The sequence below is a fragment of the Ptychodera flava genome, unplaced genomic scaffold (genome assembly GCF_041260155.1).
Source record: "Ptychodera flava strain L36383 unplaced genomic scaffold, AS_Pfla_20210202 Scaffold_58__1_contigs__length_828623_pilon, whole genome shotgun sequence".
NCBI classification, from domain to species: domain Eukaryota; kingdom Metazoa; phylum Hemichordata; class Enteropneusta; family Ptychoderidae; genus Ptychodera; species Ptychodera flava.
In genome coordinates, this window is record NW_027248380.1 from 654,099 (window position 1) to 677,649 (window position 23,551).

The 23,551-nt window shown below is 38.3% G+C and overlaps 1 protein-coding gene across 1 annotated transcript; it reads left to right on the top strand.

The window, feature by feature from the left end:
- The first annotated feature begins 120 nt into the window (after positions 1 to 120).
- Positions 121 to 21,792, top strand: LOC139128546 (uncharacterized). The gene is made up of 7 exons (XM_070694310.1): positions 121 to 302; positions 3,161 to 3,430; positions 6,645 to 7,016; positions 8,456 to 8,827; positions 10,185 to 12,879; positions 14,942 to 15,106; positions 17,963 to 21,792. The coding sequence occupies exons 1-7, from the start codon at positions 240 to 242 to the stop codon at positions 18,184 to 18,186; spliced, it is 4,161 nt and encodes a 1,386-aa protein (XP_070550411.1). The 5' UTR covers positions 121 to 239; the 3' UTR covers positions 18,187 to 21,792.
- Positions 21,793 to 23,551: the final 1,759 nt, after the last annotated feature.

Genomic DNA, 23,551 nt, shown 5'->3' on the forward strand with positions numbered 1-23,551 from the left:
TTTCAAATTAGAAAACTCCCACGTCTTTTCCACAGATCGTTACTAATTCCTTATTTAATAGAATCATATTGCGCCAAAAACCAACAAACCCTCACATCATGAGCAGAGGACACCACCCTTTTGAGTCAACGTATCCGTATTATGTTGATTTAAATGGTCTCAGAAAAAATGTAATAGAAGGTCGCTACAACATCGATTGTATATCCTCTTTCCCCAACCTCAAGACACTGATCGAGAAAATGCTTGGCACTGACCCTGGTGGAAGACCTGATAGTAGAGAATGCCTTGAAATCTTCTTGAAGGTAGGTGCAGTCAAATTTTAGTGTGTTCAACTAATTAACTGTGCAGATACCTTGCAGAAAAATCTCCATTTTTCCCCCTTGTAACTTGGAAGCAACATAGCACTGTTGCTTCACTTAGATATTTTGGGTGAGGTGTCATATTTTTTGAACCCCCACTTGGGCCTTATACCGGTATATTGGATAGTATATATTTTGTGATGGACCCCATTAAATGTGCATAAAACTCACTCTGGCTATTCTATAAGGCCCTGAATGATGCTGTGTTTGTGTTCTAAGTATTTGCTGTGCTTTTGATACTATTGCTCTTGACCTTGACCTTCTTTTGCTATACCTCGTTATTTATGTGCATATCTTATGGTGGTATAGAGATTATAGTGTATAGATATTATGTGCAAACCTCATTGTAGGCTAACGGAGGGGGGGGGGGAGTACATATAATTTCTAGAAATTAAAGTGGTGTTTGGTGGAGAGGAATAACTATGGGACAAAATGTTTTGCCTTAGTTTCTGTGGCCTTTTAGCTACTTTCATTTATCTTAAGTACTAAATGAGGTACAGGGCTGAGGTTTGGCGGCATAGTGCACCATACATGTATGGTGACTGTTATTTAAATCCTGCCTATGGCTGATTGCTTAGGCCCGGTCAGTGATGTTTGTAGCTTAATTTTGTCATGTCAGTGCGTCCATCCGTGTGTCCGTGCGTCCGTCCGTTCACGCAGATATCTCAGACATGCCCTGATCAATTTCTTTCAAACTTTGCACAAGGATAGTACCCAACCCGATACAGATGCACGTCAATTTGTTCACAATGCGATCAAATTTGGCCGTATAAGAGGACTTTTTAGTTTACACCTCCGTAGACTCCCATGTATAAGGCAGTTCTCCATAGACTTCCATGTATAAGGCAGTTCTCCATAGACTCCCATGTATAAGTCAGTTCTCCATAGACTCCAATGTATAAGGCCAAGAAAAATAAAAATTTAGTTTCTCATCGTATTCATATTGCAAAAAGGATGCAGTGACACAGTTTTAAGTCCCCACAGATGAAGTCTGGGGGGCTTATAGATTGGGTCATGTCCGTCCGTTCGTCCATCCGTAAGTCCATCCGCTCACGCAGATATCTCAGACATGCCATGGTCAATTTCTTTCAAACTTTGCACAAAGATAGTACCCTACCCCATACAGATGCACGTCAATTTGTTTCACAATGCAATCAAATTTGGCCGTGTTAGAGGACTTTTTAGTTTACACCTCCATAGACTCCCATGTATATAAGGCAGTTCTCCATAGACTCCCATGTATAAGGCCAAGAAAAATAAAAATTTAGTTTCTCATCGTATTCATATTGCAAAAAGGATGCAGTGACACAGTTTTTAGTCCCCACGGATGAAGTCCAGGGGGCTTATAGATTGGGTCATGTCCGTCCGTCCGTCCGTTAGTCCATCCGTTCACGCAGATATCTCAGACATGCCATGGTCAATTTCTTTCAAACTTTGCACAAGGATAGTACCCTACCCCGTACAGATGCACGTCCATTGGTTATGATGATATGATCCAAGATGGCCGCCAGACGGCTATTCTGTTATGAGTTTTTTGTGTTTTCAGCCATAACTGAGGCATGTCTCAACCGATTTCTTTCAAATTTGGTACAAGGGCATTGATCTATGTCTTACATATGCATATTGATTTTTGTTGTAATATGATCCAAGTTGGCCGCCGGGCAGATGTTTTGTTATGATTTTGTCGTGTTTTAAGCCATAACTAAGACATGTCTGAACCGATTTCTTCAAATTGGGTACAAGGGCACAAATCTTTGTCATAGCAGCCATATTGGTACAATTTTTTTTTGTTTTTTGAGCCATAACTCAGACATGTCTCAACTGATTTCTTTCAAAATTGGTACAAGGACATATAGACCTTAGTCATACATGAGAATGTTGATTTTCGTTGTGATAGATCCAATATATGGCTACCAGTTGGACATTTTGTTTTCTATAATACAATTCAAGATAGCAACCTGACTGGCATTTCACTGCTAGTTTGCCATTTTTTTTCACAATACAATCAAAGATCGGCACCTGATGGGCATTTCGCCTCCTGTATTTTATGGCTAAAGCTAGTAAATGTTTTGACTAATGTCAACTTGGCACATGGACAACACACTGTATCTTTTATTTGCACATAAAATATTTCAACAATATGATCCAATATGGCTGCCAGATGACTTTGATTCATTTTGTTAATGGTGTTTCAGTCCCAGTGGACAAAGTCTTGGGACTTGTTTTATGTACAAAGCCATAACTCAGGCATATCTCAACAGATGTTATTCAAAGTTTGTACAAGGACATTGACCTATGTCATACATATGCACATTGATTTGTTTTGTGATACAATCCAATATGGCCGCTTTGTGGCCATTTTTTAACGATTATTTCATGTCCTGAACCATAACTCAGACATGTATCAAGCAAATTTATTCAAAAGTTTTTTTATCATAGACCTAATGAAAAGGACTCTATCCTCTCTGAGGACCTGTAATAAAAGTACCCATTAACAAGTGCGGACTGTGTCATCAACGATGACTTTTTCTTTTAAAAAATTCACATGGTGACCCCATATTCCATGAAATGTAAAATCCAACAAGTTCTCGGTTTTACTTTACATAATAACAAGAATTCATTTCTTGGCCACTCGTGGTCGTCCTGGGTCATGCCTATTAGCTACGTTGTCCTCTTAAGTCTCACTTTGATTTTAGAAGTGTTCATGTATGTTGTATCTATACTATAGACATAATGTATGTCATAAAAAAAATATTGTGTGATCCTACTTCTAACACAACACATTCTTGACACATGTACAGATTCTACCCGGTCTAGAAAGTTTCCCAGAGTCTCCAGTGGACAGTGATGACATAGTCACAAGTGCAGTCTGTTCAGATACGGCCGTCAATGTCACTGAAAACTATTTAGCAGATCCTGACCGCTGTCCTGTATTTAATCCCGACACATCAAACAGTGCATTGCAATCAAAAGAAGTGACAGCCTGTATGAAGAAAGGTATTGGTAGACCAGCTGATCCAGAGTGTGAAGGAAATGCTGTGCGTTCTGAGGAGGAGGAGAAAAATACTGAGGTGAGGTGTCATATTTTTTGAACCCCCACTTGGGCCTTATATATTGGATCACGTCCAGCTGTTGGTCTCTCCATGTTCAGTTGTATCTCCAACATGCATGGGCTGTGACTGTGTGTGTGTTTGTAAGTGGTCTAAAACACCCCTCCTAAACAGCAATATCCTGAAATATTAAATTTTATATATTGTTTCAAATTAGAAAAACCCCACATCTTTTCCATAGATCATTACTAATTATTTGATAGAATCATATTGCGCCAAAAACCAACAAACCCTCACTTCCTTTGTAGTTGTGCCACAACATCGTTGAGATGATTTTTTTAGAAGTCTTCATGTACCGTATTCCTCCGATTCTAAAACCCCCTTTTCAGAACCAAAGGTGGCGGAAAAGATGTGTTGGGTCGTATAAACGGATGTCACCGCGAAATCGAACATCGTAGTTAATTTATGCTAATTAAGTAATGTTATGTAAATTTTATGCCAATGTTTTCTTATTGTCACATGAGCACTGCAGACAACTCATACTTTATGATATCGACTCTGCGTTGATGCTGTTCCGAAATTTAGCGTATTTGCCATACCTTCTTTTGCTAAACAATACGATAGCAATAAATCTTCGTATTTCGTGTATAGATAATCACCACGATACTTCATTGCAACAAGTACGCTCCCCAGCAGCAGCTAGCTCCCCATAGCATGGCCGCAATGGTCAGACAATGAGTAAAGGGAAAGTCCCTAAAGTTCATTTGGCTGTGATTGGTCAATTCGCGCAATAGGTCAAAGGTGTCAGTGCATGAGGTCAGGGTAAAATTCTGTTCAGCACATGCATACAGTGTGATGGTGTCCGTCCAATGTTTTCTATTTATGATTTTCAATTACCGTACTCCTCAAAATAAACGATCAATTACAGGTTGTGAGTTTTATTATTTTGCTCCTATGGTAGTTTCAAAAAGTCTAACCGTATCTCGAAACGAAATGTGATCTTACAAACAGGCAGGCTCGAACTGATAAAGTGTTGAAGCATCTGCTGGCCAAGACGAAAGATTGCTACGCCAATCTGCTTACAATTTGATGAATTGGACTTTTGGCAATATATCTTTGAAGTTTTTTAGCTCATATTTGGTTTTTATATATAAATACCAAAAAGAGCTTATATGATGAGTCTAAGTGTCTGTATATTCGTGGGTATGTGCGGATGTATGTCTGTCACACACAAAGGCTCCCATCCCGCCAAAGCTACTGTCTTAGTATTTGGTGTACAGGTAGATGTAGGGGTTGAGATGTGATGTTGTTCAAATGAACACATCAGTGTCAAAAATGTGCAAATGAGGTAAGAAAAAGCGAAATTCTGAAACAGGCTTGAAACAATCTTAGTCCACTGACTTGAGTCATGTCCTGTCATTGTTTATGAACTGTTACATATTAACAGACCTGCTCAAACCATAGACAGTAGAGGGGAGGAAGACCGTCTATGGTCAAACTAAGGGGGGGCTAGCTGCCTTTCTGCTATGCATGTTGCTAAAGTTGACCTTCAGTACCTAAAGTTTCAGACCTTAATTACTTTTGTCATTCTTGTTTTTCTGGTTTAAATATTTCTTGTTGTTTTTCTGGTTGTACTGTGCAGAAATCATTGTCATAACATCAATGTAGAATTTTCCTGCACTGAACAGATAAACAACATTTATTGTTGATCTTTGGTACCCATACTGGTATGTACCAATTCTGATCAAATTTGAGCGACACCGTATAATTGCGGTATTTTTTATTACTTGTATCGATGAATGAAATGTCTCTTGATGTGGAATTCAGTCATCTATGATCAACTGTTCGGATCATGGTACGAACATGCACGTTTTTTTTCTAACTGTAAGTGTATAGGGCCATTTATGAAGTTGGGTATTTTTCCCTCGCAAGACTTCGAAAGCATGCATAATCTTGAAATCTGTTACACTATCGCCTACTTTCAAATATCATCGATCGTGACTTGTCAGTCAATTAGAAGTACTACTTGAAGGCAAAGAAAAAAGCATTCATCCATTCCAAGAGTTGGCATGGCACAGAAATGTCACATCGGTTTTTGGGGAATGATGCGGCTGTACCTCTGCTAAAGCAATTAGTCCGAGGTACTGTTTTCACTGTACATATGCAGTAAAACAGACCAAATCATGCCGTTGACCAAAAAAATGAAACAGCCCTTTTTAGGGCCACAGCAGTCTCCAAAAAGAGAACTACCGATACCCAAACTTGTTTTTGTTTGTGTGAGTGTAAATTGAGGTTGTTTGATCGTGATGAAATGAGCGAATCATACTTGATCGACACGTTCAAGAACCATACTATCATAATGTTCTGTTATGGTAGCCAAATGGCGTCAAAAATATTCGATTCGTATTTGATCAACATGTTCAAAAATCTGCTTATTCTTGACCGCGGAGTGACGTCACTTTCACCTCACGCACGCGAGTGAGGTGAATTGGGATTTGACTGTTCAGGACAGTGAACAATGCAGAAATTATGTGACAAAGGACAGAACTTAGTGTTTATCATTGACATAATGTTGAAACTTTGAATACTGGTGTAAAGGTTGAAAAATCCACACTTCAATATTTTGTTCTCACGGCAGTGTGACGCAAAAATGACGTGAAAAACCGCAAGTTCCCGGATGTCTGCGGTCAAGAATTTTGACAGTAGCGAAGTGACAGTGACAAAAAGACGGCATTGTACTAGATCGAGGTGCTCAAAAATCCAACTCTTTTAATGTTCATTCAAGTAGCAAAATCCAAGTGAAATTTTATCGCCAGGAACAATAGAACCGTTCCCGGCTGAAACGTTCCAAACGCCAACTGTTACAATAGTGTGCTTGTTTTGAGGTTTGATACTTAACTTTGGCTCTTGTTTGTGACTTTGATAAGCAGTGTAGGTGTCGCGGATATCCTTGTCTCATTACATGGCAATGGCTCTATTGTTCCAGTCAGAATTTGGGTGTACCCCCCTGGGGGTGTTATAAACGAACTAACGGCCAATTACAAATCGATAAAATAATCCTGGAGGTGTTATAAACGGGCTGGCTTTTAGAATCGGAGGAATACGGTATATTGTATCTATACTATAGACATAATGTATTTCATAAAAAAATATTGTGTGATCCTATTTCTAACACAACACATTCTTGACATATGTACAAGTATGACTAATTGATTTCTCATTTGATTTTATTCAGGGCATGCATACATGTAGTGATGTGCCACATGAAATAGGTGTTCAGCCAACCAGCCTTCCTGATGGCATTGGAAGCATACATCATGCTGCTGAAAAAAAAGATGTTCTACCCGGTCTAGAAAGTTTCCCAGAGTCTCCAATGGACAGTGATGACATAGTCACAAGTGCAGTCTGTTCAGATATGGTTGTTGATGTCACTGAAAACAACTTGGCAGATCCTGACCGTTGTCCTGTATTTAATCCCGACACAACAAACAGTGCATTGCAATCAAAAGAAGTGACAGCCTGTGTGAAGAAAGGTATTGGTAGACCAGCTGATCCAGAGTGTGAAGGAAATGCTGTGCGTTCTGAGGAGGAGGAGAAAAATACTGAGGTGAGGTGTCATATTTTTTGAACCCCCACTTGGGCCTTATATATTGGATCACGTCCAGCTGTTGGTCTCTCCATGTTCAGTTGTATCTCCAACATGCATGGGCTGTGACTGTGTGTGTGTTTGTAAGTGGTCTAAAACACCCCTCCTAAACAGCAATATCCTGAAATATTAAATTTTATATATTGTTTCAAATTAGAAAAACCCCACATCTTTTCCATAGATCATTACTAATTATTTGATAGAATCATATTGCGCCAAAAACCGACAATCCCTCACTTCCTTTGTAGTTGTGCCACAACATCCTTCAGATGATTTATAGTCTGTCCGGAGGGAATTATAGATTAGGTCATGTTCGTCCATCCGTGTGTCCGTCCGTTCACGCAGATATCTCAGACATGCCCTGGTCAATTTCTTTCAAACTTGGTATATAGGGATAACTTAGCAATACAAATTCTTTGACAAAATGTCACGTGACCTCAGTGACCTTTAACCTCAAATATACATTTTTGTCCATAACTCAGTAACCAGAAGTACTACACCCCTCATATTTGGTATGATGGGAGTCCATATGACACCACATACTTTACCTTGTTAATTGTGCACATATCTAATTCTGAGCAAGCCAATAGAGCGGGACGTCTGATTTTTGGTATATAGGGATAACTGTAGGATAGAAATTTTTTGACAAAACGTCATGTGACCTCGATGACCTTTTACCTAAAATATACGTTTATGTCAATAAATAAGTAACCACAAGTGCAATGTCCTTTATATTTAGTAGGATGGGAGACCTTATGACAACACACGCTTTACCTCATTAATTGTGCACATATCTAATTCTGGGCAAGCGAATAGAGCTAGAGGTCTGATTTTTGGCATACAGGGATTAATTAGCAGTAAAATTTTGTTTTTTTTAAAATGTCACGTGACCTCAATGACCTTTAACCTTGATTATACATATATATGCATAATTCAGTAACCACAAGTTCTATACCCTTCAATTTTGATAGGGTATTAGACCTTAAGATGTCACATCTTGTACCTCATTTATTATGCGCATATGTATTTCTTGGCTGGCCAATACAGCCAGAAGTCTGATCTTTTCTCCCGATTTAGAACCATAACTTAGACATGCCTCATTTGTTTCAAATTGGGAAAAATGACATAGACCCATGTGCCTATAGGTCTCAACATATACACTCCAGTGATACTTCTTAATGACCACACGTCCCTGCCTCATCAAGACTAATATTCCTATTACAAGTGGGGACTATGTCATTGTCAATGACTTGTTTTAGAAGTGTTCATGTATATTGTATCTGTGCTATAGACATAATGTATGTCATAAAAAAAATATTGTGTGATCCTATTTCTAACACAACACATTCTTGACACATGTACAAGTATGACTAATTGATTTCTCATTTGATTTTATTCAGGGCATGCATACATGTAGTGATGTGCCACATGAAATAGGTGTTCAGCCAACCAGCCTTCCTGATGGCATTGGAAGCATACATCATGCTGCTGAAAAAAAAGATGTTCTACCCGGTCTAGAAAGTTTCCCAGAGTCTCCAATGGACAGTGATGACATAGTCACAAGTGCAGTCTGTTCAGATATGGTTGCCGATGTCACTGAAAACTACTTAGCAGATCCTGACCATTGTCCTGTATTAAATCCTGACACATCAAACAGTGCATTGCAATCAAAAGAAGTGACAGCCTGTATGAAGAAAGGTATTGGTAGACCAGCTGATCCAGAGTGTGAAGGAAATGCTGTGCGTTCTGAGGAGGAGGAGAAAAATACTGAGGTGAGGTGTCATATTTTTTGAACCCCCACTTGGGCCTTATATATTGGATCACGTCCAGCTGTTGGTCTCTCCATGTTCAGTTGTATCTCCAACATGCATGGGCTGAATTTAAGTTTACTATGTACACATAAGATGTTATATATAGTGTGCAAATCACTTCATTTTACAAATCTCTTAAAAAATGGAATAGTGACCACCATAGATGACATTCCAATTTTGCACCTTAAAGGCGCACTTTTCAATCCCAGGTTCTCACATTAGTGGAGTTCTCCTCCTAGTCAAACACTTTGCCAGTACAATGTTTGATTTTTACAACATTGATTTCACAAACTGTTCTCAACCTTTTGTCACATTTTGCTAATCCTGCAAACAGTTTATGCAAGCTTTTGATTGACGGTCGGTTCAAATCACCAACGGTCATTGATTCCCCACCACAAATGCTCGAATTTCCTAAAAAATTGTCTTCCAGTCGCATTAGACTTTGAATATAACCACAGAGTTTGATTGGCAGCAGCTTAGTGCGGACCGCTTGGCAGTCTGTCTGCGTTTTTGCTGCCGGGAAAAACTAAAAAGTGGCATTTTCTGGAGTGTGTTGCCTGTTTTGTGTCCACTTTCACAATTAACGCCGCGATACCTTGGCGCCCTTTGAAAGAGAGGCTCTGCCTTTAACACTTGAACTATATCAGGTACAGTCCTAAATCAAGTGTCTTCACCAATATTATCAATAAAAAGCAGCTTTCTAATGACTCTGATTATTTTACCTTAACCTTGACCTGCTTATGCACCTCACTATTTAATCCCTGCCAGATGAAGTTAGGGATGGGGAATAATAGATTAGGCTGCATCTGTCCATCCATCTGTCTGTCTGTGCATCTGCTGTTAGTTCTCAGACATGAGTGGATTCTTTCAGACTTAGCACAACAATTACACACCAAAGCATACATATGAATGTTGATTTGTTTCATGATATGAGATGGCTGCATGCCTGGCGGCCATTTATTTTACAACTGTCCATAACCATTACTTACACATGATTTGACTGATTGTATTCAAAATTGGTATGTGTTCATTGTCCCATGAAAAGTGAGGATGACTCAAGCTCCATTGACAAATTTTTAGAGTCTTCTAGTGCTTGATAATTCTCGGTTTAGCAATATTTACATTTAATAACTTCAGGTAAATGTTCAAACTTAGGGACTCCTTAAATGTTATGACTAGATCGAGTGCTCTAAAACAGGTTTTTTTGTGCTAGACAACTAAAGATTGTTTGCGTCATGTGTGATCCTATTTCTAACACAACACATTCTTGACACATGTACAAGTATGACTAATTGATTTCTCATTTGATTTTATTCAGGGCATGCATACATGTAGTGATGTGCCACATGAAATAGGTGTTCAGCCAACCAGCCTTCCTGATGGCATTGGAAGCATACATCATGCTGCTGAAAAAAAAGATGTTCTACCCGGTCTAGAAAGTTTCCCAGAGTCTCCAATGGACAGTGATGACATAGTCACAAGTGCAGTCTGTTCAGATATGGTTGTTGATGTCACTGAAAACAACTTGGCAGATCCTGACCGTTGTCCTGTATTTAATCCCGACACATCAAACAGTGCATTGCAATCAAAAGAAGTGACAGCCTGTATGAAGAAAGGTATTGGTAGACCAGCTGATCCAGAGTGTGATTCTGAGAAGGACGAAAATGGTATGAAAGTTCTTTCATCGCATCCTAGCAAGGAAGGCAATGATAGTGTCGCCAAACCAATCTGTCCATTTCTTCCTGAAAACAGTGTAAAAAAATCAGGACATCATAAAAGTCTACCACCACAATCACATACTGGGTCCCCTAAAAGTGATTCAGTAACTGAGAAGAGCAAGGAACTTAGGCCAGCTGATCCAGAATGTCCAAACATGCAGTCTTATGAGGTAAATGATACAGATCGTCTAGCTGTAATGGTTGTTCACCCATATGATGATGAATCAGATGTTCCAAGTGGTGAACCACACCTTCTTACTCCAATGATAGAAGACAATGATGGCAGTCGGGCTGACAGTGTAGCTGTTCTCAGTAGCAACAATGTGTACATGTATGATAATCACAGTATTGATGATCATGTGTGTAGTGAGGATGATGATAACAGTGTCAATGACCCAGATTATCAGCCTTCTCATTCAGAATCCGGAGATACCATGAGTGACTTTTCAGAATCATTGCAAGATGAGCCATCCAAAGCTATGAAAATGAGAAAACATGCTACCAGTAGATCATCAAAACATCACAAACAATCAGGGCCAGGAAGTCACTGTACCATTGGAGTAAAGCAAGCTAAAGCTAAAACAGAAACAGGAAAGAGGATTTGGGACAGAAAGCACTATTGTGTTTATTGCCATAAAGAAATGGGTAACCTGTATCGTCATTTTATACGAATTCACTCAAAGGAAACTGATGTGGCCTATGCCTTGAGTTTAAGTAACTACTCAGAACGAATTAAACAGCTGAAAAAACTAAAATACAAAGGAAACTTCCATCACAACTACATGGTTACAAAAACTGGTCGAGGGAAAGTGGTTCCATTCAAAAGACCATCCCATAGTTCTTTGAAGTCTGGCACAGACTACCTTCCATGTAAAGCATGTCTTGGATTTTACTCCAAAAAGGCAATTGGAAAACACTGGAGGACGTGTCAGTTTGCAAAAGAACAGAAAGAACAGACCAGTAAAGTAGATCAGAGAAGTCACAGGTACCAGAAAGCAGCATCATACCTACTACCTGTAGCAGACAGTACAAGTAGACAGGTGAAGGAAAAAGTGTTGCCCTCTATGAGACAAGATGATGTCACTCTGGCAGCAAGAAATGACCGGCTAATAATGACCTTTGCTGCCAGGTCATATGAACAAAATGCACATAAGAAAAAGATCAACAGCTTTGTGTCTGAACGAATCAGAACCTTAGGAAGACTCCTAATCCAAATGCGACAGATTGACAGCAGTATTAAAGAATTGGATGACTGTATATATCCTGCAAAGTTTAACTCTGTCATTCATGCAGTGAGATCCTTGGCGGGCTTCGACGAAGAAGCATCAACATACACAACTCCATCCCTGGGTTTGAAGAGTGGGTACTATCTCAAGGATTGTGCTCAAATTGTCTTAAGTCAGGCCATCCAATGTGACTCCAAATCAGATGAGGAAAGGGCCAACAGATTCATGGAACTCTATCGTCTTGAGTGGGAAAGGAAAGTCTCGGCTCATGCTGGACATACCCTTCAAGCAAGGAGATGCAACAAACCAAATCTGTTACCATTAACAGAAGATATCTTGAAGTTGACCAATAGGATTGATGACATAATGAGAAATACATCGAAGAACTTAAAAGAAAAGACTTTGATACAAGGCTCCTGGGCATCAATGTGCAAAGCAACTTTAGCGCAAGTCATCTTATTCAATCGAAGACGTGAAGGGGAAGTATCTCAAATGCTCCTCACCACATACATGGAGAGCAGTGAAAAGTCTGTGGATCAAGATGAAGAAGTGATGAAATGTCTATCTCCTTTGGAGAAACAATTATTAAACCAATTCACAAGAATTGAGATTCCTGGTAAAAGAGGCCGCAATGTGCCAATTTTGCTAACCCCCCAGTTGAAGAACTATATAGACTTACTCTGCAGAATGAGGTCAGAAGCTGGGGTGCATCCCAACAACCGCTATCTATTTGCACGTCAGTATGATTCGCTTGGATGCCATAGTGGTAGCCAGTGTCTTCGACTGTATGCAGCCAGCTGTGGAGCTAAAAGTCCAGGACGACTAACCTCAACAAATCTTCGCAAACATGTTGCAACTGTCTCACAGTTCCTCAATCTCAACAATAATGAATTGGACATACTTGCTGATTTCCTTGGACACAATATAAACATCCACAGAGAATACTACCGCCTTCCACAGGCAACCCTTCAAGTGTGCAAAATAAGTAAACTTCTTCTGTCCCTGGAGCAAGGAGATCCAAATACATGTATATTCAAGGGAAAATCACTAGATGAAATAGGAACAGATGGTAAGCTCACATTCATTGGTTGTTCATTGAATTTACCATACTTGACCGAAAGTAATCCCCTCCCCCTCAGAAATACCACTTTTCAAGAGGGCAAAACAACCGATTATAAGTACCCTCCAACCCTGATCACCTTTACCTCAATTAACTGTTTAAATTGTCATTCAACAAAATGTAATCTCAATACGTCTGACTGAAAGGGGTAATTTCAACAACTTTTCCGTGGTAAGAATTGTTTATTTATTTTGTTTGAGGTGCACTTCCAGATTGTGAAATGGAACATCCTACAAAAGTTATGGTAGTGTTGCTTGAAATGAGAAGTTTCACCCATGCCACATACTACCCTAGAAATGAATTGCATATCCCACATGCGTACTTTATAAATGATTGACAGGTATTTGGAAACGCCATGACGTGATTTTAGATTTTATGCAGTTTATATTCACGTTCAAATGCTTTGCGTAGTGTAATGGCGAGTATTAGTGGTGTTGGGGGAGTGTACGTGTAGAAAGAAAAATTAGAACGTAAACAGTGTGGTAGAAGTTGGGGAAAAAATACTAATCTCCAGACACCCAGTCTGTTAAAATGTTCTTTATTATAACTTTATCCCAAGAAAGGTCATGAGAAAAGTGTGCATAAATTAGCATAAATTACTTCCGTTGTTCGGTCACATCAGGAACGTCCAAATTTAAGCTCCTCCCCTACTTTTTAACACATTCACATGCAAATTGGGGGTGGGGCTACTTTCGGTTGAGTACTGTAACTATTAGACATTTTAACCCTCACAATCTGAAGAGAAAATTAGACTATCAAATATTTGAGGATACCTCTGTCAATGAAAACAGTAGGGGTATAGGTATGGAGAAAATGGAACATGCATGTACTAACTTGTTTTCAACCAGTTTGTGCAAACTTTTTGGCAACAAGATCTATTTTGCTAGAATGCTTTCCTCCTGTTTTGTTGACAGGCTGTCTCTAGTAAGGATTTGATTTGGTTATATCTGTCATCCGTAATTGATAGCAAGTTAACATAACATGCATAAGAACACATCTAGAATCTAAGCTTTGTGTAAAATCGCATCACCCTAGACTGAGGTTCATAACTTAGCTGTCAGGTGAAGTTTGTCCAGCATCAAGCTCATGAAAATCTAAACTTAAGATACAGTTAATTTTACCTAAAACTCCTCCTCCTTTGTGTCAAAAGATATTGTCTACATAAAAACTTTCAATCTGTGTTTACTCTCACATTACAAATATCAATGATAAATTCCTTCCTGGTACACTGTGAAAGAAGACTATAGTATGTTTAGAAAGACAGTTTGCAAACAATTCACAATTGATCAGATAAGCCTGTTAGGTACATGTACTGGGAATACTGCTTCATACTGTTTGAAGTATAGTAATAATCTGTATTGCGATTATCTTTGAAGATCGAATATAAATTTAATTCCCCAGATCCATTCAAAAAAGACGTTTTGCCAACCTGAACCTTTGTGCTTGGCTGTCAATGAGTCATTCAACACAATTTCCATTTCCTCAGATTATCAGTAATCATTTTCCAAAAATACAATGAACATGTACCGGTAGGTGACATTTACAATGAGAAATACGGAATGACTTAATTATTAGATATCTTTCAAAATTGTTGTTTTGTCCTGTGGTTTTGCAGAAGAAAAAATGTGGCAAGCAAGCCCTGTCGGTACATAATGGAATGCATTGTAGACAAGAATATTGAGTATTGTCATCATGATATGATTCATTCTCAAAGATTTTTGCAGTGACAAGAAAACTTGACATAAAATTCTAATAGAGCATACACCTATTATGCATGACATAATTTTGTTTTATTTATTGAGCTAAAAGTTTAGAAATCCTAGACAAAAGCAGGATTGTTGATCAATATTTAATTTGTAATTTGGTTTAAATCTGGTGTTCGGTTCGGTCCCACAAATTTATGAAACTTACAAATTTCTAGCTCAATTTATCTATTCACATTTACTAAGCATCTGATTTGTAAATTTTGAATGCATGTAAATGTATAGACCACTCTTGTTCTCATTTACAGTTCTGGTAAATGACACTTCTCCAGATGAAGAGATTCTTGGAGAGCCTGGGGAAAACTTGCCCGTGATCAACCTTCCAGGGGTAATAGAAGAGGCCAACCCAGCACAGGAGTTGAGTGAACTGATCATTGATCAAGAGAATATGGCTGACAATCTTGCAAAGTCAGGTAAGTTTGTCATCCTCTTAATATTATAAGTGCAGTCACTGGGTTTGTAATTGTTCAAATTACCTTGCAATTTTTTTTCAAATTTTTGTCATGCATAAAATTGAGAGTACGTGCATAATGCAGCAGTCATGTAAATCCCCACCCCACCCCTCCCGACCTCGGGCTATATGGGACAAATGTGGGGGATTAGACCATATTTGCCATGAAACTATGCCCGAGGGGGTGGGGCTATTGCTTTGACCCCTCTAGACATTTTCACGGACGTGAAATGCTCCACCCAATGGGGTGGGGGAAATGTGGGGGATTTATTTGTTTTAGTTGGGGATTTTCCAGAATGTCTTGCCCCAGGGGGTGGGGCATTTGACAAATTTCACAAGACCAATTTCCAAGACCCCCACTATGCCCGGGGATGGGGGGTGGGGGTTTACATTGACTGCTGCATAATTCTCCAGGTAAGGTTAATATGAGGTCATGAGAGGAAGTGTAGTGGTATACTTAGCCTTGTAAAATATATTTTTCTCCTTCTGCTAAAATATAATTGAACTAATATTCAGGTAAGGGGTAAGGTTATACAGTACTCAGCAGACATTCAAAGTTTGAAGCATTAGGTGATAAATTTTCCTAGACCCCTAAAACCATAATTTCCTGAGAGCTCTTAAAGAGAAACATTTCCAAATATCAACTTCTGGTCACATGATCTCTGGGCAATCCAAAATGTGCATATAGATAATTTTTTTTTTTGCTCAATTGAATCATTCGCAACCATGAAGTAGCTGAGAGTTTCAAAAAAAAAGGTATTTTCAAGTATAGCTCTTTCTCTTACTGTCTGGGTCCCTTTTTATGCTGTGTAGTTAAGTTATTCTCACAGGCTTTTGCTTTCGATATTAGATAGGCATTTTTTGCATTTTCTCTAAGTTGATTAGTAAAATGACGAAGAAACTTCCACAATTGTAGCAGATATACAGTAAATAGTTAAAAAAAGTGGAAAAATGAACTTTTCTTTTTCTTTTTTCTTGTAATCTAAAACTTTAAATAAACTATTGATCAGGTTATGCACTGCTTAGGTGTCACACCAATCTTATTAAATTTCTGATGTGGTGATATGCTTTTCCTCTCAGTATTTACCTCAGTCTACTTCATCATTTTAGCAATCTTTTGTTGTTATATTTGACTTCCAGTTTTACGCTCTCACCACATCTGACCTACAGATGTAGACCCTTAGTGGCTGTCGTGAGACAAGAATAATGGCTGAATTATTCATTCAGTTGATCAGAGAGTGTTCTACTGTTGCATGTGTGAGAGAGACGCTCTCTGATTGATATTATTCTCATCTCACAAGAGCCACTAGGGGACAAGGTCAGATATTGTGAAAGCGTAAACCCGGAAGTCAAATATAATTTAAACAAAAGATTGCTAAGATGATGAAGTAGAGGTAAATAAAGCAAAAGAAGCATATCACCACATCAAATTTTAATCAGATTGGTGTCACACATGACAACTGTCAGTAATTACAGTATAAGGTCCTTTCAATTACTAGAAATTCGCATTAAGTTGAAACAATTATTCAAAAAAGGCTCTCGCTGTATACAGTTAACTGAGAATCTATAGCCCAATTTTAGGAGCAAGTAAGTTAGGAAATTGAGGCAGCAACAACAAAAGATCCAGATTTTCAAGAAAGTTAGCGATAAGCTGTTGATGTGCTGAGATGCATCAAATGTGACTATTAAAATATATATGTTTGTTATGGTGTCAGATAGGTACATGTACACGTATGTACATGCAGTTTTCTTCGATAAAAGTTATCAGATACTCTGGAAAATTTGTGTCTTTTTAGGTGCTTATGTTTCTCACAAAAGATGTCACCAAAGAAAACAACCACAGGAAGAAAGGCCTTGCTGTTGCTGTATAGGCATTTTCATTTTTGTTTTGACTTTCGAGGTCTTTCTTTTTTTCTTACTTGTTTCCTACTTAAGTTTTTCTTTTTGAATTTCATCATATTTAATTTCACATCTGAATCTGCCTTCTGATTTATGATGGCCTTTAATTTATGAGATGAACATTCAAAAGCCAGCTGTTACATGTTGATAGGTGAGCCTTTTCCTAGGCCATTGTTTTCTGTAGCTATAATGTAACTGTTCCAACAGGTTCACTTAACCTCCTACAAATGTGGCTGTCATTTTGTAGTATTTTCATGTACCGAGTCCAATTAATTAACAGCTACATGTACCAGAAACATTTCCCACATGCTAAATGATACAACATATATAGCCACATATCTTTGTCAACAAGCGTTGCAGCCATTTATCTATTGTACACTCCCAGGATTTGCACTTGGTACAAGGACATTGTAAGATCATACCTTTAGGTGTACCGGTATCTTAGCTACATTAAATTATATAATTATATATACACATGTACACAAAGTTTTGATGACTCTTCCATTTACAGTCAGAGTTGTCAAAAATAATGTATAATTAAAAAAAATGTTAGCCAGATTCAAGACCATCTGTTCGGTTCCATGGAAACATATGTAAATTTTACATCCTGGCACATTTACAATGTGTAGGTCAAAAAGTATTTCTCACTGTCTCAGAGGGGTGAACAATGTCATGAAATTAATACAAGAAAATCGTGTGTTTAGCCTGTTTTCTTCGCCATTTTACTTTTTGGAAATCTACATAAAATAGAAGGAACATACACATGTAAACTGCACAAAAAGTGATTTTGAGACCCTAAATATACAGATTTTTCTACCAGTGGATAGAAGGGGTTGATTGCATGAAGAAAATTTCAGTGGATTGTTAATGTCAGACTAACTGAATGTTGATTTTCATGATATGGCCTTGTTTATTTCAGCTGCAACTGTTCCAGCTGCCTCTACTAGGAAGCCCAAACAACATAAAAAGTGGACTACTGAGGAGGAATCTGCGATTCACCGAGCTCTCAAGAAAAATTATGCTGAAAGAAAAGTTCCCTTGAAAGATGAATGTATACAAGCCATTCAAAAAGAGCCTGCTCTGCGTAACCGATCATGGCGCATCATCAAGGACCATGTCCGGAACTGGATTGTTAGAAATTAAACAAGACTCAGCACCACACTTAATGTATTTGTAAGTCCTAGTTGGGAGATTTCTGACGAAAAAAACTCTGTTGCCATTGAGTATTTACATAGAGGCCTGGCTTTGTTCAAAACATGAGTAGATTTGCTTTGTATCATTGTTTGTTTTCTAAAAAGCACATCTTGGGTAAAATGTGTTATTGTTTTTGTGTAATATTTCCCAGAAATAGTTCATGGGGAAAATTTGGTTGAAATTCAACACACAAGTACCTTTTATTTTCTTAACCTTGGATATGGTTCAAAAACACTGTCAGTAAAAGTGTGAACTGATGGTGGTCAGGTTGCAGACAGTCGCTATGTGATCTAGTCACTTTCATGACCTCTACATGATCTACCTTACGTCCTGCTGGTTGTGGTTGTTTCAATTCAACATTTTAGTCCAAGAAAGTTCACGCTTTACATTTTGAGTGATTATATGGGCAACACTGGCAATTCTGTAGCAAATTCAGTGACAACAGCTGTAATTTGAGTTATTGGAGGGATTTTATCCCAACCTATAGGTCTATACTGACAAAATATTAGGTCATATACCAACAAAGATATCAGCATGTAAGGTCATGTAGATGTCATGAAGCTTCGTTCAGAACTTAAAATACAGTAACATTATTATCACAATCATGCCAAATATGGAGAGCTCCACTATATTGGCTGCTAGATTGTTTTTACCATATTCTAGGATGGTACAACTATGAATCTTCACCAGTCTTCTCAAGTGAGAAATAGTTTTACTACTGTAACAGTTTCAAGATGATATGTAAGTCCTAGTTGGGAGATTTCTGATGAATGATCCAAAAACCATAAACGCTGTTGTTTGTATGCAGTTTGTAATTTCCAAAATTTGGCATGCGTCAGCCTGACTTCTCAGTCTTGTAATTTGGCTAATGGGTGAAATTTGATTAATATGATGTGGTCACATGATCATCACATGGCATCTGCATGATCAATGCATGGTTATAACATGTTATCAGGTACTACTTTCTTGGGTCACAGAATAGAGGCCTGGCTTTGTTCAAAACATGAGTAGATTTGCTTTGTATCATTGTTTGTTTTCTAAAAAGCACATCTTGGGTAAAATGTGTTATTGTTTTTGTGTAATATTTCCCAGAAATAGTTCATGGGGAAAATTTGGTTGAAATTCAACACACAAGTACCTTTTATTTTCTTAACCTTGGATATGGTTCAAAAACACTGTCAGTAAAAGTGTGAACTGATGGTGGTCAGGTTGCAGACAGTCGCTATGTGATCTAGTCACTTTCATGACCTCTACATGATCTACCTTACGTCCTGCTGGTTGTGGTTGTTTCAATTCAACATTTTAGTCCAAGAAAGTTCACGCTTTACATTTTGAGTGATTATATGGGCAACACTGGCAATTCTGTAGCAAATTCAGTGACAACAGCTGTAATTTGAGTTATTGGAGGGATTTTATCCCAACCTATAGGTCTATACTGACAAAATATTAGGTCATATACCAACAGAGATATCAGCATGTAAGGGTATGAAGAGGTCATGAAAATGGCAGCTTAGTTCAAAACGTAAAAGTGAACAACGGGCCAGAAATTATGTATATTTTTGTAAACCTCACTTTTTGTAGTGTCCTTTATTAGTTGCATTGTGCATGAGAAGCACGAAATCAAACATCAAACATTATACAGATTTGTTGGCTGGTAATGAGCCAGCGAGTGCAGATTATGCAGAAGTGAACAGCTCTGTAGTCTGGCTCTGTTGTTTGTCACCTTCCCATTCACTTCTGGCCCAGTGTTCCCCTTTAAAATAAATACATACAGTAACGTTTTTATCACAATCATGCCAAATATGGAGAGCCGCTAGATTGTTTTTACCATACTCTATATCATAAAGCTAGGTATACATGTAGCTTCACCTGCAGTCTTGTTATAAAATTGTTGTTACTTTGAAGATATTTCCAGGTCAGCCATTTTCAGTATGCCCGGAAATTGTGTTATAATTTGTTCATGGTATTCTACAGTTACATAACAAGTAGTGTGTTGTAAGGATAAGGTTAGGACGAAGTCGGGGGGGGGAGACATAGATTGGGTCATGTCCTTGCGTCTGGCGTCCAGATCCATCCGTTCACGCAGATGCATGTATCTCAGACATGCCCTGGTCATTTTTGTTGTGATAGATCCAATATATGGCTAACAGTTGGCCATTTTGTTTTCCACAATAGGATTCAAGATGGCTACCTGACTGGCATTTCACTGCTAGTTTGCCATTTTTTTTCACAATACAATCAAAGATCGGCACCTGATGGGCATTTCGCCTCCTGTATTTTATGGCTAAAGCTAGTAAATGTTTTGACTAATGTCAACTTGGCACATGGACAACACACTGTATCTTTGATTAGTCCCGACGGACGGAGTCTGGGAGGACTTATAGATTGGGTCATGTCCGTTGATGCGTCCGCCCATTCATGCAGATATCTCAGGCATGCCGTGGTCAGTTTCAAACTTTGCACAAGGATAGTACCCTACGTCATGCACATCGATTTGTTTCACGTTGCGATCAAATTTGGCCGTGTTAGAGTACTTTTTCATTTCACTCTCCATAGACTTCCATGTATATGCAAGTTCTCCATAGACTTGCATGTATAAGCAAGTTCTCCATAGACTCGCATGTTAAAGCAAGTTCTCCATAGACACAAATGTATAAGCAAGTTCTCCATAGACTCGCATGTTTAAGCAAGTTCTCCATAGACTCGCATGTACAAGCAAGTTCTCCATAGACTCACATGTATAAGGCCAAAAAAAATAAAAATTTAGTTTCTCATCATATTCATATTGCAAAATGATGCAGTGACACAGTTTCTTAGCGGTCAATTTCTTTCAAACTTTGCACAAGGATAGTACCCTACCTCATACATATGCACGTCGATTGGTTACATGATACGATCCAAGATGGCCACCAGGCGGCCATTTTGTTACGATTTTTTGTGTTTTAAGCCATAACTAAGGCATGTCTCAACCAATTTTTTTCAAATTGGGTACAAGGGCATTGCGCTATGTTATACATATGCATGTTGGTTTTTGTTGTGATATGATCCAATATGGTGTCTGGCAGCCTATTTTGTTACGATCTTTTTGTGTGTTTTCAGCCATAACTCAGGCTTGTCTCAACCGATTTCTTACAAATTGGGTACAAGGGCATAGATCTTTGTCATACATGTGCATATCAATTTTTGATGTGATATGATCAAAGATGGCCGCCAGGCGGCCATTTTGTTACTATTTTTTAGTGTTTTAAGCCATAACCAGGCATGTCTCAACCGATTTCTTTCCAATTGAATACAAGGGCATAGATCTATGTCATGCATATGCATGTTGAATTTTTTTGTGATACATTCAAATATGGCCGCCTGGCGGCCATTTATTTACGATTTTTCCGTGTTTTAAGTCACAACTCAGGCATATCGCAACGGATTTCTTTTAAATTGGGTACAAGGGCATAGACCTTTGTCATAAACACGCAAATCAATTTTTGTTGTGATATGATCCAAGATGGCCGCCAGGCAGCCATATTTTTATGATTTTTTTGTGTTTTAAGCCACAACTCAGACATTTCTCAACTGATTTCTTTCAAATTGGGTACAAGGGCATAGATTTATGTCTTACATATGCATGTTGATTTTTGTTGTGATACGATCAAATATGGCCGCCTGGTGGCCATTTTGTTACAATTTTTCCATGTTTTCAGCCACAACTCAAACATTGCTCAACAGGTTTCTGTCAAATTGGGTACAAGAGCATGGATCTGTGTCATACATATGCATATCAATTTTCGTTGTGATATGATCCAATATGGCAGCCTATCGGTCATTTTGTTACTATTTTTAGTGTTTTTAAGCCATGTCTCGTGTGTTTTAAGGCATGTCTCAACCGATTTCTTTCCAATTGAATACAAGGGCATAGATCTATGTCATGCATATGCATGTTGAATTTTTTTGTGATACATTCAAATATGGCCGCCTGGCGGCCATTTATTTACGATTTTTCCGTGTTTTAAGTCACAACTCAGGCATATCGCAACGGATTTCTTTTAAATTGGGTACAAGGGCATAGACCTTTGTCATAAACACGCAAATCAATTTTTGTTGTGATATGATCCAAGATGGCCGCCAGGCAGCCATATTTTTATGATTTTTTTGTGTTTTAAGCCACAACTCAGACATTTTTCAACTGATTTCTTTCAAATTGGGTACAAGGGCATAGATTTATGTCATACATATGCATGTTGATTTTTGTTGTGATACGATCCAATATGGCCGCCTGGTGGCCATTTTGTTACAATTTTTCCATGTTTTCAGCCACAACTCAAACATGTCTCAACAGGTTTCTTTCAAATTGGGTACAAGGGCATAGATCTTTGTCATACATGTGCGTATCAATTTTTGATGGATATGATCAAAGACTGCTGCCAGGCGGCCATTTTGTTACGATTTTTTAGTGTTTTAAGCCATAACTCAGGCACGTCTCAACCGATTTCTTTCCAATTGAGTACAAGGGCATAGATCTATGTCATACATATGCATGTTGAATTTTGTTGTGATACGATCCAATATGGCCACCTAGTGGCCATTTTGTTACAATTTTTCCATGTTTTCAGCCACAACTCAAACATGTCTCAACAGGTTTCTTTCAAATTGGGTACAAGGGCATAGATCTTTGTTATACATGTGCATATCAATTTTTGACGTGATATGATCAAAGACTGCCGCCAGGCGGCCATTTTGTTACGATTTTTTAGTGTTTTAAGCATGTCTCAACCGATTTCTTTCCAATTGAGTACAAGGGCATAGATCTATATCATGCATATGCATCTTGAATTTTGTTGTGATACGATCCAAGATGGCTGCCAGGCAGCCATATTTTTTTATTTTTTTGTGTTTTAAGCCACAACTCAGACATTTCTCTACTGGTTTCTTTCAAATTGGGTACACGGGCATAGATTTATGTCATACATATGCATATCAATTTTTGTTGTGATACGATCCAATATTGCAGCCTGACGGCCATTTTTTTTCGTGTTTCAAGCCATTACTCATACATTTTTCTACCGATTTCCTTCAAATTGGGTACAAGGGCATAGATCTATGTCATACATAGGCATGTTGATTTCTGTTGCGATATGATCATACATGGCCGTCTGGTGGCTAATTTTTTTATGATTTTTTTTGTTTTAAGCCATAACTCAAACATGTCTCAACTTATTTCTTTCAAAGTTGATACAGGGGCATTGATCTATGTCATACATATGTATGTTGATTTCTGTTGTAACTGATATCAAAATTAGGAGTGGGGACTATGTCATTG

Coding starts and splice junctions, on each gene's coding strand:
- LOC139128546 (XM_070694310.1), top strand. CDS start 240: ATGCTTGGCACTGACCCTGGTGGAAGACCTGATAGTAGAGAATGCCTT. Junction 7,017..8,455: donor AGGAGGAGAAAAATACTGAG/GTGAGGTGTCAT, acceptor GATTTTATTCAG/GGCATGCATACATGTAGTGA. Junction 15,107..17,962: donor TGACAATCTTGCAAAGTCAG/GTAAGTTTGTCA, acceptor TGTTTATTTCAG/CTGCAACTGTTCCAGCTGCC.